Consider the following 19658-nt stretch of genomic DNA (forward strand, 5'->3'; position numbering starts at 1 on the left):
TAATGTTCCTCAAGCAATTTTCAGTGTAGGCAGCATATGCTCAGGCAACAGGAGACATCACTTTGGTTACGCAACATAAGGTCAACTCAGGCCTCATAAACCGTGCAACAAAACACTGTACTTTGGGTCTCATATGAACAGGTTCCCACCTCAAGATGAAACAAATAAAAATTACTCAAATGAATGTTACATTATTCTGTGAAATATAGGTAACCTGAGAGATTTTGCAAGAAATCAATGAGTTGAGGAAAGTGGATTAAAATCAGATGTTGGTTTGACAATAAAAGCCATGGCGTTTTTATATTGCATCAATTTTCCCATCTTTGCTCCATACACGTGAATCTCCTCAATCATGCATGCTCCAATTCTACTAAGATCCCTGGTTCTTGTTTCTGTCACCAAAGAAAATAAATCTTTTTTTCGTTTATGGAAATCTCCTTTGATCCTTTTAACATTTTAAAATCTCGGATAAAGAGGAACAGTGCAGTACTATAAAATGGATTGGTCCATGTATCGATGATTGAACTGCAGAGATCTCCTGTAAACTCTCCACCATTTGGGGCAATCACTTAAGGCACAGGATCACAAGCTGCAGAAGTGGTCTGTTGCCTTGCCCAAGAGGTAACTGCTCCTGAGTGAGCTCCAATCACATGTCCACACATCATTTATTAGCCCCTGTGGGAAATTCCAAGAAAACGCAGTCGTGCCTCATTGAAAGCTCTTGACACATTTTTCAGAAAAGCCAGGAGCAGGGCCCAGGGGTGGGTTTTTACTGATCTAACTCAAGTCATTGTTGTCCTACAGTAGAAGTAGTCATCTCTGCCATTACAGTTGTTGACTAATAGCAAAAGCAGAAAACTATTCTGTACTTTTCAATACATGATTTGATTTTGTTCCAATAAAATATTAAACTGAAAGCTAAAAAATTAGTGTGATTTATGAAATCACAAGTTCATTGGTTTCACAGAAAAAGTATATTGCAAAATATTATGAACAGATTTGGTCCCTTAATATTAGCACTACACTCAGTCCAGAGAAGGTTCAACAGCCTGATCCCTACTATGGTGGGCCTGTCTCACAATGAGAGGTTGAGTGGGTTGGATTTACATTTATTGGAATTTGGAAGAATAAGAGATGATCTTCATGATTCTTGGGGGACTGATAAGGTAGATGTGGAAAGATTGCTTCCCCTTGTGGGACAGTGTAGTTATGTCTGCTGGTTCTAAAGAGTAAAAGTCACCCACGTAAGGCAGAGATGAGAAGGAATTCCCTCTCTCAGGAAGATAGTGAATCAATGGAATTCTTCATCACAGACAGCTGGTTCGTTGTCCAAGGTAGAGACAGAGTTTTAACTGGGGAATCAAGGTTATAGGAAAGAGGCAGGAAAGTGGAATTGAGGATGATCAGATCAGCCATCATCTTATTAAATTTCAGAGCAGATGTACTGAACTGTCTGTTTTTGCTCTAATGTCTCTTTGGCCATGTAGCTGTTGGCTCACTTCTTTTTATTATCAAAAGCTACTTTGTTGCCCTGAATTAAATAAATCCTGACAGCCTTCTTTCATTTCTTGGTCTTCCACCTTTAATGAAGCCAATCCTGGACACTGTTTGGTTTTTCTTATTATTGTGGAATGAGGTTTCAGCTGTGACTGTCACGGTTAAAGCAAACACACCAGGACAACAAGGTGACAGGAGAACATGCAGCACAGAAAGGACCTTGGCAAGTACACAACTGCAAATATTTGTTAAAATACGTAATCGACAATCTTCAACAAACAATGTCAAGCACTTAGCAAATTTATTAAAAATATGCAGAGCTAAAGCAAAAGCAAAGTTTGGCAGAAGCCTCATTTCGACACAGCAGCAGGGGCATTGGTTTTCTGTAAGAAAATCAAGTAGAAATGCAACCCCTACAGCGGGAACATCTTACCAATCGGAACACAGTGGTCATCTGTCATGTTCTGTCTCAGGTTCCAAATGACAGTTCCTGACAGTGAGTGCAAGGTCACCAGTCACAATGCATTTCATAGGACCAGATGAACCAGATAAAGATTTGGTACCCGACTGACAACACAAAATCTCCCATTTTAACACAACAGGTAAGAAGTAATTCATTCTATTCTGTTCTACATATAAAATACATATATAAACATGGTCAGTGCTGATCTGATTTTGGCCTGAAGTCCACTTTTCTGTCTACCTTCTCTAATAGTTCACTTACTTGACAATTATGAATCTATCAAATTCAGCTTGAAAATCTCCAATGACCCTGCCTCCATCATTCTCAGGGGAATAGAATTCTACAGATTAATGCCTCTCTAACCCAGGAAAAAAAGTCTAACCTCCAGTATAATTAGGAATCTTCTTATTTAGAAATTATGTCGCCTGGCTCTTATCTCACATTAGGGGGAACATCCTTTCGGCACCCACTCATTAAGTCCCCTCAGGATCTTAGCCGATTCAATAAGATCAACTCTCATTCCTCCAGTTGCTTAAGGTCCAACTTGGTCAACGTTCCTTTGTAAGATAACGCACCTTTATCTCAGGAATTAGTAAAATGAACCTTTTCTGTATGACTCTTATTGAAATTACATCCTTTCTTAAACAACGAGACAATAAATTATATGTAGTACTCGAGATGTGCTTCACCAATGCCCTGCCATCTGGAACAAAACTTCTCAACTTTTACATTCCCCTAAAAATAATTTTAAAAAACTCCATTTGCCTTCCTAGTCACTTGCTGTATCTGCAGGCTAACTTTTTAAAACTTGTTCCAGGACACCCAAATCCCCCTCTACCTCCGATTTCTACAACCTCTCTTCATTTAAATAAAGTATTGCTTTTCTATTCTTGCTGCCGACACGGACAAGTTCACAAACTCCCATGTTAGACTTCATCTGCCACATTTTACCTCAATCATTTAATCTAGTTATATTCCATTGCAGACTCATCATGCCCTGTTTGCAACTAGCAGGTTAGCAATCATAAACTGGGTTATTCTTCCAAGTCATTGATATCGATTAAAGTGTTGAGGCCCCAGCACTGGTTCTTGCGTCACTCCAATCATGGCATCATGTCAAACAGAACATTACCATATATGCCATCTGTTTCATGTTAACTAACCAATTCTCTTTCCAGGCTTATGTGCAAACCTCTACATCATGAGCTCTGATTTTGTGTAGTCATCTCTGATAGGAGATCTTGACAAATGCCTTCTTGAAATCCAAAAATGCTACATTCCCAAATTCCCAGTTATCCACCTTACTTAATATTTCCTCAAAAAAAATCAGTCATAATAATTTAGTGAAACACAATTTTCCCTTTCACAAAATCATGTTAACTCTACCCAATTGCATTATGTTTTTCTCTGGGCCTTACTAAAACCTCCTTAATAATACCTTCCAACATTTTATCTTTGCCTAGGGCTTCCTGTCTCTATTAAAAACATTAACATCGAATTAAAGTCACTTGTAAGGACTAAGAATACTGCAAACATTTAAGTCCTCAGGTTACAAATGAGTTCTGTTTTTTCTGTTCGTAAGCCAAATTTATGTGTAAGTCGGAACAGATATGGGGAAATTAGTCAGCCGTTCGTTAGGCTGAAACATTGTAGGTAACTCGGGTTTTTAAAAAACACTTGTTTTTGAAAAAAGAGACAGAGCATGGTTCGTAAGTATGGGACGTTTGTAACCCAGGGACTCCTGTAAACATTTACTTCTACAGTGTAGAAAATTAAGAAAAAGTAAATTCTATTTGCTGCCTGGAAAAGCAGGGTCCTACATGAGCCTCAAATTCAGTTAGTTTCTTCCATTTGAAATAAGTTGATTTAAGCTCTGATTAGTTCTGCTGTAAGATGTTAACCTTTGAAATTAACGACATGCAATTGTAAAGCATATGAGGATGAAGAAATTACGTGAGCCGTTGTGAAAATCAGATGGAAGCATCTGCTACAAAATAATTCCTTCAGAAAGGTCACATTGCTCATAGCATCCCATCTAAATTTTACTTGTAAGTGAGACATACCTGCACAAATTAGATGTGTCAGCGTAACTAGACCTAGTGAAACACTGTCACTGACCAACTTTCATTCAGAGTTCAAGCCACAACAGTTCAGTCCAATTATCAAACTCCTGTGTCCAGCTCAGCTGGTTTAACCCTGGTGATGTTAACATTTATTCTGAACATTAACCAATTACAGTATATGCACCTAGTTTATAGGTCAGAAGTTTTGAATCTCTTTGATGGTGATTAACAGTTATTTTTATGATCCAGGCCAACAATAAAATATCTGAGATTGGGGGAGGGGGGGGGGGATGTGGGGGCAGTGGTAGGAGAGAGATGAAAGTCATGCATCCAAATAGAGAACATGTGGCAGTGGGACCCTTTATGTCAATACTAGAGACAAGGTTAATAGCTGAAGACATATCTTTGTACAAATTTTACAAGCAGCATTTTAGGATCTTCTAAATCTTCAATCTTCAAACTTGCAAACATTAATGAAAATTAATTGTGAATGTTTGGAAGTGGCTAAAGGAATGGAAGCAACTAACAGTATGTTTAGCCAGCAGTGTAAACAGAAGTTGTAAAAAGTCTGCCATTAACCTCTCCATTCCCTCACTGTATGTGAAACAGGATTAAATCTGCTTTCCAGATAGTTATATTTTGATTTCATAGTACAGAAATAAGTAGCAGATTCTTCTGTTGCCATAGAAAAAAAATTGGACCCCTACGAACCTAGAATGGTAGGTTTGGTGCCAAGGAGTGCTGATCGTGCCCTGAGATATTTGCATCATGCTTGAATCTGGTTGATTTTCCACTAATTTTGTAGAATGCCAGGAGTGAGGTCGGCCTGTCAGTTCAGTCCGCCTGTGAACAGAGAGAGAGAGAAAAAATGCAGCTTATTAACACAAGGAGCAAGTCTGATCAACACAGTTTTTAATTGTACGTTTATTCAGTCCAGTAAATAATTTCCACATTCACTTTCATTCTATATTTGCTGACATACAAAAAAAAGCTTTCGTTGTTTTCCTCCACTTCTGAGTTCTTCTGCAAAACAATCACTGTGTTCAGTACGGAGATACATTCAAAGCAGGCTTCAGGGAAATACAGGAAATTTTAGAGATAGAGAGTTTTGAAGTAAACATTCTCCAGATTGCCTCACTTCCTCACTACATTGTAATTGTAAAATTGAAGTTGAAAGCCCATCTCTAGCTGCCCCTTTTTTAAAAGCAAAGTGTTCCCTCCCATACAATTCCTTGTGGAATGAAGCATCTTATTCAATGCAATCTTTCATTTTTAGTCATGCTCCACTCTCATGACAAAAACAGGACAGAGAAAGGACAGCACCTCAGAAAAACTACAGAGAGGCAGGATTCTTTATCCCAATACCTGCTACTAAAAGATGACTGAAGCTATCTGGAGGCTGTACTGCTACATTAAATATGTCGAAACTCTCCCTTTGACAACTTTGGACCATAAAAAGAGTCAAAACTCTGAAGTTTGTGTTGCTGCAATGGCCCGATCTATTAACAATATGTTACTAGAGAAGAAGTTCTATCAAACATGAAGCAGGGTTGCTATCTAATGTCAAAGGTGCAAACCAGTCTTCAATTCCCCAGTTGGCACATTTTCAACCTTGGTTTTGCTACCAGGCAGTGACACAAAGTAAAAGTTGATCATTTGTAGGAGAGATTGCAGGTAACATCAACTTACTTGAAGCTACATCATCAGCTTGTCTTTTTCTAACTGTAATATTGATTTTGGCGAACACTCCCACTGGTGATCTAAGTAAAACTGAACAGGACTGAAAACATTCTTGGAATTGTCTCTTGCTTGATCAAGCACATTGAAAATATGCTTCGAGATTTAGAAGGTAGCTAATGGTTAATTAACTAGTTTCATAAACACCACACTAACAGCTAGATTCTCCTCCCTATAGAATTTACTTTTGGAAGAACCTCGGTGTGGATCAAAGCTAGAAAATAATGTAAATAAATCATATCAAAGTCAAATAACCATCATTTACAGCTTTCCTTTGAGAGTTTCTAATGAAAATGTAATTTAGAAGTGACAGCTTTTTGATTCTTCTTTCAAATTTATTAAAAGTGAAAAATAAAATAATTGATCTTTCAGGATCAATGGCCAGAAAGAGCAAAGTATTCCAAAGCAATAATTTAAACTCATTGCCACATATTTCAGATACATAATTGTGATAAATTGAAATTATTTTGATCTATTACAGGAATTAGCTTTCAGGTAAGATGAAAGCCAGGAACATGATGTTAAAAACAACAGATTGCTTTAATGAAAAACTGGAATTTCTTTCCTCTGCTTTTCCCCAGCATTTCCCTTGCATTTTCTTTTTAAAGTACTGATTTATTTACAGCTAAGCTCCATGAGTGTCAAATGTAACTCCATCAAAGTGGCCACCAAAGACATGGGGCAAAAACCAGGTTGCCTGTTATGAAGATCAATGGAATACTGTTTGGGGTTTTTAATTGGTTGCTGACAAGATAAATGTGCCAAACTGGATTTCTAATTTTATAAGAAGATTACTTATTAGCTTGGTGATTGTAATTACACTTTGTCTGCTGTCCACTCAGTCTCAGCATAGGCACATCTTTCTAGCAAGGCACACTGGACAACAATCAATGGTCAGAGGCTTGGCTGAATCCTTTTCCCCCAAGCCCAGAATTCTGGGTGTGACCAACTAAAAACAAATCATAGAAAGAAAAGCATCAAAAGGATTTAAAGTCTTAAAACACAGGTCTGATTTCTGAAGACAGTGTTGCTGCAGTCGTACACCTTATGTTTTGGTGAAGTTGCAATGTACATGCCTCAAAGTTTCAAGGTATAAAAACCAGTTCTCAAAAGAAAATTGGTTCTACGCATCTTGCACTAAAGTACTGGACTTCTAAGAATAAAAGATGGTAAAGGCCTTTGGAAATAGATTTATGTCTCACGTTTTTTGAAGTTCTTTTTCCTCTGTGCACCACCCATATTAAATTCAATGTTGGCACACAAGAGATTATAGGGACCACACACATTCTGTGCTGAGTTGTTCACAGATAATCAGTGTTCCTCTGTTATGTGTTTGAATTTGATGTGAGTTCTGAACTTTAGGAAACAGTTGCCTCCATTCTAACAAGTCAGTGAAACACCAGTTGGATACAAATTATTGCAGCAGTTTAAATAAAAAAACACCAGTTTTGGGATAAAAATGAAAACCTATGCTTGTAACTATTAAAATGTTTCCTCCATGTATTTTAATAAGTTTTTTTTGCATTTAGGGAATTCATTTGACCCCTTGGCAAACTTAGCTTGATACCAAACTTGAATAGTCTCTGGCAGTCCAAGACAGCACTTTCTATGATCTCTCTCAATTCTCCTACAAAGTCACAATCAGATTTGAGACCCACATGGTCACAGATGCAGTGCTCTGAAATGGAAATCACTTTCCAGAAATGCAAACATAAAAATAATTGGGCGCATTAAATTTCCTTTAAAGTGCAACACAAATGCAAGTTGACGGTGATATTTTTAAAAACTGCAATACATTTCGTATGTCTTCAGTTATGTTTCTTCGTTTTGTGGGATGCATGTGTCGCTGGCTGGCCAGCGTTTATTACCCGTCCCTAATTGCCCTTGAGAAATTGGTGGTGAACTGCCTTCTTGAACTGCTGTCTAGTTGACCCACAATGCCATTGGGAGGGAATTCCAGGATTTTGACCCAGTGAGGAATGGCGACATATTACCAAGTCAGGATCGAGAGTGGGTTGGAGGGGAACTTGATGATGATGGTGTTTCCATACATGTACTAATAACTAAAAATGAATCTATAAAAAATTTGCAGAGAATAAGAAGTGTTGGATAGGTGGATTAATCAAGTGAAATGCAGGGTTACAGGGTAGGGTAGGGTAGGGGTTGAGTCTGGTTGGGATGCTCTTTGGAAATTTGGGACAAATGGCCTGTTCCACACTATCAGGATTCTATGAAGAAGTATTTCCTTAATGACAAATTAGCTATCTTTTTTGAAAGAATCATTGAGAGGTAAATAAACACAAAAACATATCGTTGAAATTTGCAATTTATATTCCAAAAACATTCATTACACCCTTTTTCACTATTTCTCAAAACCATGGAACTCATTACTTCTGTCTCCACTACATGTTGATTTCCAAAAGTCAATCTTAGTATCATTAAACCACAATTACTCTATTGACATCCTCTTCAACAATGTATGTAACATCTTTTCTGCAAAAAGAAAGAACCACATCTTCATGAATGGTTGGAAGGCACATTGACAATGAGACAGGAAGTTTACAAGTTGGTAACTGAAAACATCAACAACAGAACTGATTTTGAAGGTGGTAAAGGAGTGGGAAGATTTAAGGAGTGAAGTTCAGATAACTTCCTCCTACTACTGTCACCACTGGTCAAGCTACATTGTGTTTTGTCCTTCACCCATACCAAAATTAAAAATAGCGGAGTTTAATTTAGAAAAATGTGAAGTATTGCATTTTAGTAAGACAAACGAGGGCAGGATTTATACAGTTAATGGTAGAGCCCTGAGGAGTACTGACGAACAAAGACACGGGTTTTTTTTTTGGGGGGGGGGGGGGGGGGAGGGGTGGAGGGGGAAGCAGATACCTCATTCCTTGAAAGTGGACTTGCAGGAAGACAAGGCGAAGGAGGAGTTGGTCAGAACACAGAGTATAGAATGGGTACAACATTTAAAAGGCAGCTGGACAGGATTCATTAACAAAAGAAAATTAATAACATTCATTAATACATTTTTGTTTCAACTTTGCCTGGGTCCAGAGGTCTGCAGATGGTGAATGCTGGGTGAGTTGGCATGGAGAGAGTAAGGGCTGGGGATGCATAATTCATGAGCTATAGGTAGGGGGAGAATCATGAACTCGCTTGGGTTGGCCTGGATAGGACATGGGGAACCAGTGTTGGTTAAAGGGGAGAAGGTGAAATGGTGTGGGATGCATTTCATTTATTGTTTTCTTTGCAGAGCTTCAGTACCACCAGCACCCATAGATGCCTCAGAACTTTTTTTGAAAGAATGTTGGATCTAATTCCTGCTTACATCTACCTGTCCTCCCGCTGATCTAGAATGAACATTTAGGATTGGGTGTGTGGAGCCTGACAGCAAAATGAAATTTTAGTCCACAGCTTTCTTAGAAACTCATCAATTGCTTCAAGCAAGCTGACACAGACCCCAAAGAATCTAAATGTCAGAACCAAAAAATTGGTTCCGCATACCCACAGATAGCTTGGATTTACTCCCTTGTAAAATGTTAAGCTGCATATTAAAGTGGTGTGTTCTGGTCCAATGTAAGTATATTAATCTTCAAAAATGATTAAAATAAAAAGAAAGAAAAACAAAAATATATTTCAATTTTCAACAGATGAATCAATTTACCAAATATGTTACTTCCATGGTCACAATCCCCCAGTGTTCCAGCACTCATATACAACCTCTGGGCCTAGTTCATTGTGATCCTGCTTTCTCTCCTCAGTTCAGATTGTTGATGTTTTTGTCTGGATCAGTTGCTGGGAGCCAACTTCATCAATTTCATTAATTTTACCCACCCTTAGGTTTGCCTGATGAGCTTTCTCCATGATTTCTTCTGGGATGTCTTGTGAACAAAGCTTGAGGCATTCACAATCTCAAACTGTACCAATAATGTAACTTTGACCAAAGCATGGTCTTAAAAGTGGGAACCCACTGACCCTTACTCAGATTTTTCATTTGGGTAGATGTTCCTCCAGCTGCTCCACTGCTATTGGCCATAAAGGACATAAGAAAGAGCAGCAGAAGTAGTCCATTTGGAGGCAAAGGTTTAGTTGTACTATTATTAAACTATTCACGCAAAAACTCAGGCAATATTCTGTAAATTCCCTCAATGGCAGATGGTGAAATCTGCATTCAATAAAAATGTCTGAAATTAAGAATCTAATGATGACCATGAAACCATTGTTGATTGTAAAACAAAACTCCATCTGGCTCACTAATGTCCTTACGGGAAGGAAATCTGCCATCCTCACCTTGTCTGGCCTACATATGTCATCAGGCCCACAACGATATAATTGACTCTTAACTGACCTCTGAAATGGCCTGGAAAGTTACTCGTTTATAACAATCACTACAAAGTCTTAACAAAGAGATGAAGCTGGATGATGATTTGATATTGACCTAGACACCGGAAATGGCAAAATTAGTCCCACTGACTCTGCAAAGTCCTCATACTGACATCTGGGGCTGGTGTCAAAATTGATGGAGCGGTCTCATAGAAAGTGGCAGCCTGACATTGCAAGCTATGATTCTGAGAGTATGACTATGTCCCAGACGCCACCATCACTGTATATGTCCCGTCCCACTGGCAGGACAGACCCAGAAGTGGTGGCTTAGTGGTATCGTCAGGAGGGAAATGTCCTGGAGTAGTCAACAATAATTCCAGACCCCATGAAGACTCAAGGCTTCAGATTAAACATGGGCAAGGAGACCTCCTGCTGATTACTATGTACCTTCCTCCTTCAGCTGATGAATCAGTACTCCATGCTGAACAACACTTGGAGGAAGCACTGAGGGTGGCAAAGGGGCAAAATGTACTTTGGGCAGGGGATTGCAATGTCCACCACCAGGGGTGCGGCAGTGTTACTATTATCGAACTGGTTGAAGCCTAAAGGACATAGCTGCTGGACTGGGTCTGCAGCAGGTGGTGAGGGAACTAACATTCAGGGAAAAAAAATGACGGGACCTCGCCAATCCATTGGCTGCAATTGCATCTGTCCGTGACAGTATCAGTAACCAGCGCACAGTCCTTGTGGAGCCAAAATCCCACCTTCATATTGAGAATACTCTCCATTGTGTTGTGGCGCTATTGCCGTACTACATGGGACAGACTTCTATCAGATCGAGAAGCTCAAGACTGGGCATCTATGTGGTACTGTGGGCCATCAACAGCAGAATTGTAGTCCAACACAATCTGAAATCTCATGGCCGAGAAGATCTCCCACTCAACCAATACCATCAAATCAGGGATCAAACCTGGTTCAATGGAAAGTGCAGGAGGACATGCCAGGAGCAGCACCAGACATACCTGGGAATGAGGCATCAACCTTGTGAGGCCACCAATCTAGACTACTTGTGCACCAGACAGCATAAGCAGCAAGTGCTAGATAGAGCTAATCAATCCCACGACCAATGGTTCAGATCGAAGCTCTGCAGACCTGCCACATCTAATAATGAATAGTGGTGGATAATTAAACAACTTACTGGAGGAGGCAGCTGCACAAAAATCCCCATCCTCAAATGATGGAAGAGCTCAACACATCAGTGCAAAAGAGAAGGTTGAAGCTTTTGCAACAATCAGCCAGAAGTGCCAAGTGGATGATCCATCTCTGCCTTCTCCAGTGGTCCACAATATTGCAGATACCAGTCTTCAGTCAATTCAGTTAGCTCCATGTGATATCAAGAAAGGGTTGGAAGCACCGGATACTGCAAAGGCTATGGGTCTTGACAACATTCCAGCATTAGGACAGAAAACCTGTGCTCCAGAGCTTATTGCATCCCAGCCAAGCTGTTCCAGTACAGCTACAACACTGGCATCTACCAGACAATGTGGAAAATTGCCAGAGTATGCCCTGTACACAAAAATCAGGACTAATCCAACTCAGCCAATTATTGCCCTATCAATCTACTCTCGATGATCAGTAAAATAATGGAAGGTGTAATCAGTGATATCCAAGCAGTACCTGCACAGCAATAACCTGCTCAGTGACTCCCAGTTTGGGTTCTGCCATGTCCACTCAGCTCCCAGACTCATTACAAGCCTTGACTCAAACATGGACAAATGAGCTCAATTCTAGAGGTGAGGTGAGAGTGACAGCCCTTCACACCAAGGTTGTACTCAACTGGGTATGTGGCATGTAGGAACCCAAGCAAAATTGGAATCAATATTGTTATGAATAATTGACTTCCCAAATCCTCAACTCCTGACCACCACCTCCAAGGTGCACATCAGGATTGTGATGGAATACTCCCCACTTGCCTGGATGGTCACATCTCCATCAACACATAAGTTGTTGATACCATTCAGGACTAAGTAGCCCGCTTAATTGTTACCACATCCACAAACATCCACACACTCTACCACTGAAGCAGCAGTGTTACTATCAGCAGTGTGCACAGCAGAAATTAACCAAAGATCCTCAAACAGCACCTTCCAAACCCATAACAACCTCCATCAGAGGAAAAGGGCAGAAGATATGTGGGAATACCACCTCCAAGGTCCCCTCCAAGCCACTCACCACCTTGAGTTGAAAATAGATCACTATTTCTTCACCATCGCTAAGTCAAAATCATGGAATTCTCTTCATAATAGTATTGTGGTTCTACCCACAGCACATTTACTGCAATGGTTCAAGAAGGCAGCTCACCTTCTCAGTGGCAACAAGGGACGAATACTAAATGCTGGCTCAGCCAGCAATGCCTAAGCTCCATGAGTGATTTAAAAAGACACTTGGCCTATCATGTCATTTCCATCAATGAGATCATGGCGAATCTGACAGACCTCAACTCCACACTTGCCTTTTCCCCATTCTCCTTGGGGGAATTGCCTTACTGATGAAAAATCTGACTATCTCAGCCTTGAATATTCTGAATGACCTAACTTTGTTAGCACTCTACAGTAAAGAATTTTGCAACATTTACCAACAAATCTCACCTTGGTACCACAAGTGCATCTTCCTCCTTGAAGGAGCTCAAGCTTCTCCAATATTCTTTCCTTTCCTTTAAAATCCTTGTAACCTATCACTGGCAAATGCCTCTTTCAAACCTCTCTTGTTTGGGACCAAGTGATTGGTCCTGAAGGATGTGGTTGCAGATTTACATGATTTCGATGATGTCAGGTGAACCATCGGTGAAACATCATCGAGCATGTGACAATGATAGCTGTGGTGACAGAATTCACCTGTTCAGTTGCAGTACCAGTTTTGAAATGCTCTTGTCTGTAAGCAAAAAAAAGTGCAAAATTGGGCAAATACAGTAACTCTTCTCTTCAAGAAATAACCTAAAATCTGAACTTATTGCAGAACTTTATTAGAAAACAGGCTGTAACTTCAATTTTAAGTACAGGTTGAAGACGTTGAATGATGTCTGATGAACAAGCTAAAAGAGCAGTCTGTGTAAACAGTCCTGGAAAAAATAGATACAGTTCATACTACTTTGTGCTATCTAATGCTTTTGGGATTCAACATGTCAGAGCAGTGTTAATCTGTCTAGGGAGTAGGGTGAAAAGATCACACAGGGATTAATTCTGCGTCTGGGCGTATTCAATCACAATAAGAATGTGACACATTAAAGACAAGCTAAAACAAGTATTTTAGGAAAGAAAAGGAATAAAAAGGGCACATGTGTACTGTAACAAGTGTCACAGCACTTCAACCAGGGTCAAAATATCTTTAGACAGATCAGTTTTCAATCTTTTTAGCATCACGTTGATAGCTTATTTGTTGTGAAGGCACAGGGGAAATTTTAGATTTGTTATTTTCACCGACTTTAATAGAAAGTAAAATCTGGAGACTTGCAAAGTGTTCTGTTAATTCGGTACCACCCATTTTCTGCATTACTGTACGATGTCAAAATACTGATACTATTTTAGAAAAACTGACTGACAATGCATTTCCTTATATTTAGTCAGTTGCTTTGGTACAATTAAATTACATCATTAAAAGTTAACACGCCTGTGAGGTAAATGTTTCCAAAGGCTATAATAACAATAACTCACTTGGGGACTAGTTTGCAAAGCAAAACACTAAGTTAATATTTGACATTATGTCACTGCTTCGAAGTAAGAGACTGAGTCAGAGTTCATTAATGACAAAATGAATTGATCAGCAAGACTTTTTTTCAGCATTCAGTTATAGACAGTTGAAGATACATTTCTCTGCTTTAAACAGAATTATGTTCAGGCTTTCTTCCTTGCCACACCTCTACAGTTTGCATTGAGAATGGTGAGGTTATACCATCAAGATCATCACCACCTGCTTTAATGACCATAAACAGTCCACTGAGGGGAGTCAGCTGAACATTAACCTTTTCCAGTTAAGCATTAAATCAATACATCAGCTTTCGTTAAACAAGTTATTAGTGAGGTTAAATGTAGGAAGTCACTCACGTTTAATTCCATGCTTTTTCTTTTGACATTCACATTGGGCTGGATTTGACGTGCCCGTGCTGCATGTGCTTTTACCGGTGTTTGCCCATATTTTGTCTCTTTGTAAACAACATGACGAAAACTGATCAGTATGGCGTCGAGGAGCCCTAGCAAAACTGGAGTCAATGGGAACTGGGGGAAAACTCTCTGCTGGTTGGAGTAATACCTTGCATCTGGCACAACCACCTTACTATATATTTGGGAGGTCAGTCATCTCAGCTCCAAGACATCTCTGCACGAGTTCCTCGGGCCAATATCCTCGGCCCAACCATCTTTAGCTGCTCCATAAATTCCTTTCCCCAAATGTAAGCTGAAATGGGGATGACACCTATGACTGCACAATGCTCAGCACCATTCATGACTCACCAGATACTGAAGCAATTCGCGCTCAAATGCAATAAGACCTGAACAATATCCAGGCTTGAGTTGACAAGTGGCAAGTAACATCTGTGCCACACAATGTCAGGCAATGATCATCTCATTACTGCCCCTTGACATTAAATGGCGTTATTATCACCAAATCCCCCACTATCAACGTTCTGGAGGTTACCAATGACCAGAAACTAACTAACCACATAAACACAACAGCGAAAAGAGCAGGTCAAAGCCTAGGGATACTATGGCAAATAACTCATGACCACCATCTACAAGGCATAAGTCAGGAATGTGATGGAATACTCCCCACATGCCTGGATTGGTGCAGCTCCAAATACACTCAAGAATCTTGACATCATCCAGGTCAAAGCAGCCCGCTTGATTGGCACCACTCTCAGAAGCATCTACTCCCTCAATCACCAATGCTCTGGAGCAGCAGTGTGCACTATTTACAAGATGCACTGCAGAAATTCACCAACGATCCTCAGACAGCACCTTCCAAACTCACGACCAATTCCATCGAAGTACAAGGGCAGCAGATACATGGGAACACCACCACCTTCAATTGCTCCTCCAAGCCACTCACCATGCTGACTTGGAAATATATCACCATCCCTTCACCGTTGCTGGGTCAAAATACTGGAATTCCCTCTCTTAGGACTGCCTACTGCACATGGATGCAGCAGTTCTAGAAGGCAGCTCACTTAAGGGCAACTAGGTACTTACAATGATGCACCAGAAAGATTCCTCTCCCATGTTTTATTTCTGCTTTTGATAATCAGTTACTTTCAAAGGAGGCTATTCATTTTTTATTCAATCATACCAAATTCAGTGACCATGGGCAAGCCCAAAGTCATCATCTACGCTGCAAATATCACAGTGACACGCCTGAGCAAAATAAAAGCAACAGATGCAAAATATAAACAACGCCTTGCAATGTATGGGGATTTGTCAAACAACTTGACATATTTATCAAAAATCATTTGTTGCATTCCTTCAGAAATCTGTGACCTTCATTTGATGCAAGTGCCTCTCTCCCGACTGGATAATCTTCAAGGTTGCTGGTGATAAAGTGTGCAGCAACTCTAACATTCAAGATGGTAAACCCCTGGCAACCACTGACGATCTTATAATGTCTATGCACAAGTATACAGGCAACTTGTGATTAGTGAGTAACCCTACCCTGACAAAGAAAGTTCTCAGAAAATAGTCCTAATTAATGACCTGATACAATAATTAATGGTCCAGAAAACAAACTGACTGCACAATCCTAACAACAAACACAATAAAAGACAAACAGTGGATCATTTTAGCTGATTAATGATCCACATTTGAGTCCATGTTCAAGATGATTCATGACTTTGACCTTTATGTCTGACTTAAATGGAGTTTCTTGCTCTTTCGAATCTCAACTTTTGAGATGTTCACCAGCAGTTAACTGACACTCACTTGAAAAACTGATCGTATCTTGGGTAATTAAATTTATATGCTGCACTGGAGAATTCAAACCAATGCAATATACCCCCTGAACAGGGTTTTGCATTAAGTAGACCATCACTTTGCACTGAAAACTCATTTGTATAAAGTGGTAGCTGTGACAGTCATGTTTTGGTGTGAAGATTGGGCAGTGGAATCTGTACATTTTTAAAATGGAAGAAACAAGGTGCAATCAACATCTGTCCCATCAAAATAGTTAGTGGAAAGTCAAGTGATTTCTGCTGTAGTTTCTGAATAGAGAGACAATTCTCTGGATTTTATGTGTAATGGGGGATTGGGAAATAGTAGCCTATCTTGGGATAAAGAGCCTGCGAAGTTGAGAGTTTTGTTCGGGGGAGGGGAGTAACCAGTCAGGCCTGCCACCCCCTCAGACATAATTCAGAGGCAGCTGCCAAGATGGCCGTTCTGAAAACCTGCCTGTGCTTTGAGACTTGACAGCCCCACCCCCTCCCATTTATCTCTCCACCCCGGTGGCTTCCAGCCTCATTTCTGATGAAGGGCTTCTACTCAAAACATCGATTTTCCTGCTCCTCGGATGCTGACTGACCTGCTGTGCTTTTCCAGCACCATACTCGAGCCTTCTAGCTCTCATCCACCTCACATTCTCCATTTTCGATCCATTCTAGGTACCAAATTACACCCTTCACATACTCCCAAGGCCCCTCCATGTCCTTCACACCAAGTTTTGACACTTCCATGCTCTGTATTAAGTAATTCCTATTACCCTGTAGATTAAAAGGTCATAATTTATGAAGACTGCTTTTATGGCAGCCCGATAAAAGTGTCATTCATCCAGGCCTTTTAAAGTATCAATAACAGAAACTACAAATACTTGAAACTGCTTTATCTTGTGTGAATAAACACTGTGGAATTGACACAATAGTGCAGAATCACTGTCAATCGAGCAAACTTTTCTTTAGCCTCAGTATACATTATTGTTTTTAATCTCGGTATGCATTGGCTGAGAGCCCAGAACATAGAATGAAGTGTTGAAGCATCTGTGTTGTAGAGAAAGCATTTCCCCGCTGACCTGAAAGGAGAAGAGGACCCTATCTGATCAACCTGTCAAAGTAGGAAGTATCAAGTAGTAACACAAACATTGGCTATGTGGTTGTTCATGAAGAGGGAAGCTGTAGACTTCAGGTAGGTATGAACGATTGCTCAGACAAGCAGAAATGTGGCATATGGAATTCAACCAAGTCAAGTGCAAGGTATTTCAGGAAATCAAACAAGGTAGAAAATTCACAAATGGAACTGAGAAATGCAATGGAAGAGAAGTGAGTGAGTTTGGAGTAAAAATCTACAGTTCTCTGAAGGAGTAGACCAGGTCAATAAGGTGGTTTAGAAGGACTATGAAATACTTTTTCAATAGCCGAGGCACAGAATGTAAGAGTAGGAAGGTTAGGCTGAAGCTATGGAAACCTTTAGGTCGGTCGGAAATTAGGTACGGCGAAAGTGAGTACATGCAGATACTGGAGATCAGAGTCATCAATTCTTGATGAAGGACTTTTGCCCGAAACGTAGATTTTCCTGCAGCTCAGATGCTGCCTGCACACTCTGGTTCTAATCACCTCATTATTAGGAAGGGTGCAGTGGAGATTTAAAAGGACCCGAAAAATATAGTTATGGAGGAAAGATGCGAATGAAGCAGACAGGCTGTGAGGGCCCTGGATACAGTGGATATGAAGTGCCTAAACATCTTATTAGAGGGATCAATGATTCAAGGACCTCTATTTAAAGTGATTGATGGAATGATTAAATGAGACATGAGGGAATTGCTTCATCCAGAGGGTAGCAAAGATCTGAAACTCACTGCCTAACAGTCAAAATCCCTCATCTAAAAAACGTATCTTAGTGAAGTGCCATGACCTTGAGGAATATGGACCAAGTGCCAGAAAATGGGATGATGCTAGTTGGCTTGCTGTTTGGCAGGTTCAGATACAATGGGAAGAGCAGTCTCCTGTGCTGCACTTCTTCTGTGCAGTGTAAATATTCTAAATATAGGAAGGGAATTTGGTGAGTGCGTAAGGGGGTGGCAGGTCATGGATTGGTCCTGAGAAGAAACAGCATGGACAAAATGGGTTGAAGAACATTCCTCCATGCTGTAACAATCCTATGATCAATTCTATGATGTAACACAGAGAGAAATAGCATTGATACATCTTTAACAAAAACAGATTTGCCTTTAACGAAACCTGGCCACAATTCTGTCTGGAGAGTCAGATGCTTCCAACTTCCTTTATCCAAGAATGATGAGAAGCAATCCATCCAGCTTGCATTGCATACGTCTTAAAAGGAACTGAAATTTATTCATACAATTTACTTCTTGCACAACTGCTAATAGGCACAAGTGTATGCTTTGTCTCCAGATACCATTTTGGCTTGAATGCACGTGCACATGAGAGTAAGTTTCATGAGAGTGAGTTTACAATACAGGGTGTTCTGTGAGCACACATCAATTTTTTTCTTTTGATTTAAAACCAGACAAAAGCCTGCTTGCGTTTTTGCTGTCAAACATTCCTTCTAAAACCGTATTATTGTGTACAACAGAAGTGAGAAGGAAGTGGAGAAATCTCACTATCTGGAGCTCTCTGTAGCACAATATACATATAACCTGAGGCTTTCTGTTCTTTGATCACTTATCGGCTTTAAATTACAACCAGGACATGATATTTGCAGGGATTAAAAAAATATAAACAATTGGCAATCTTTTTCTTAATTAGTGAACTTTTACTTAGTTCCTCCTTATATACAAAATCAGATGGCCTGAATTTGTGCTGCAAAGGAATAATTTGGTACATGCAGCTAAACTGACTTGTGATGCTGCTGCTATGTCCTGTCCTGGGAGTGAGAAAGCATCATGATGAAGTAATGCAGTGAGGGGTTAGAAGGGAAATTGAAAGAATGCAGCTTTGCAGTAGAAATATCTCTTTAGAAGTCCAGTCAACCTTAAAAATACTGCATGAGACATCCCAGCTACTGTCTTGTTGATTGCAATTTTAAAAACTACTATATTCTGCAATGGAACAAACATCTATTTAACACAAATACTTGGTATGCAAAATATTGTTCAACTGTGATAATGTAATTGCAATAATGTTGCAGTCAGATCAAAAGAATGGAATCAGAATGAATCTAAAATATATGCACTGGCCAGCACCTTATTGATTAGGTACAATGAGGAGGAAGAAGAAGACACCAAGGTGATTATTAAAGTTTTGCTGAACTAAGGTTTCAGCCAGTCCATTATACAAGTAAAGATCAATTTACTTCTGCTTCCTGGAAAAAAGCTTCCCAGTTTCAAATTCTTTGTTAGCTCATCAGGGAATGTCATTCACAGGAAAATACTGATATCTAGTTAACACAGCTATTGACATTTGTGTCAGAGCTAACTCTGTTTTTACAATGCATATTAGGATCAGGCAAAAGCTGTGGATAACCATCAAGCTCCTGAATGTAGTGATGTAATAGGACCAGGTGTGATCAGAGGCCAAATACTGTAGTCCCTCACGAGCTAGTTGTTCCATGATGCCATGACAATAGAATCCAACTGATAAC

At 39.9% G+C, this 19658-nt stretch overlaps 1 protein-coding gene across 6 annotated transcripts in view; it reads right to left on the reverse strand.

Moving 5' to 3' along the window:
• The window catches only part of shroom3 (shroom family member 3), a 410779-nt gene that overhangs the window by 37525 nt on the left and 353596 nt on the right, over window positions 1–19658 (reverse strand). For 5 of the 6 annotated variants that reach the window (XM_060825783.1, XM_060825796.1, XM_060825805.1 and 2 more), the window contains one exon: window positions 4735–4866. In XM_060825783.1, coding sequence (XP_060681766.1) covers window positions 4735–4866 — 132 coding nt within the window. Of the gene's footprint in view, window positions 1–4734; window positions 4867–12737; window positions 12798–19658 lie in introns of those variants that run through there. The other variant, XM_060825820.1, reaches the window with a different exon arrangement.

This window comes from Hemiscyllium ocellatum, chromosome 1, assembly GCF_020745735.1.
Source record: "Hemiscyllium ocellatum isolate sHemOce1 chromosome 1, sHemOce1.pat.X.cur, whole genome shotgun sequence".
NCBI lineage: Eukaryota > Metazoa > Chordata > Chondrichthyes > Orectolobiformes > Hemiscylliidae > Hemiscyllium > Hemiscyllium ocellatum.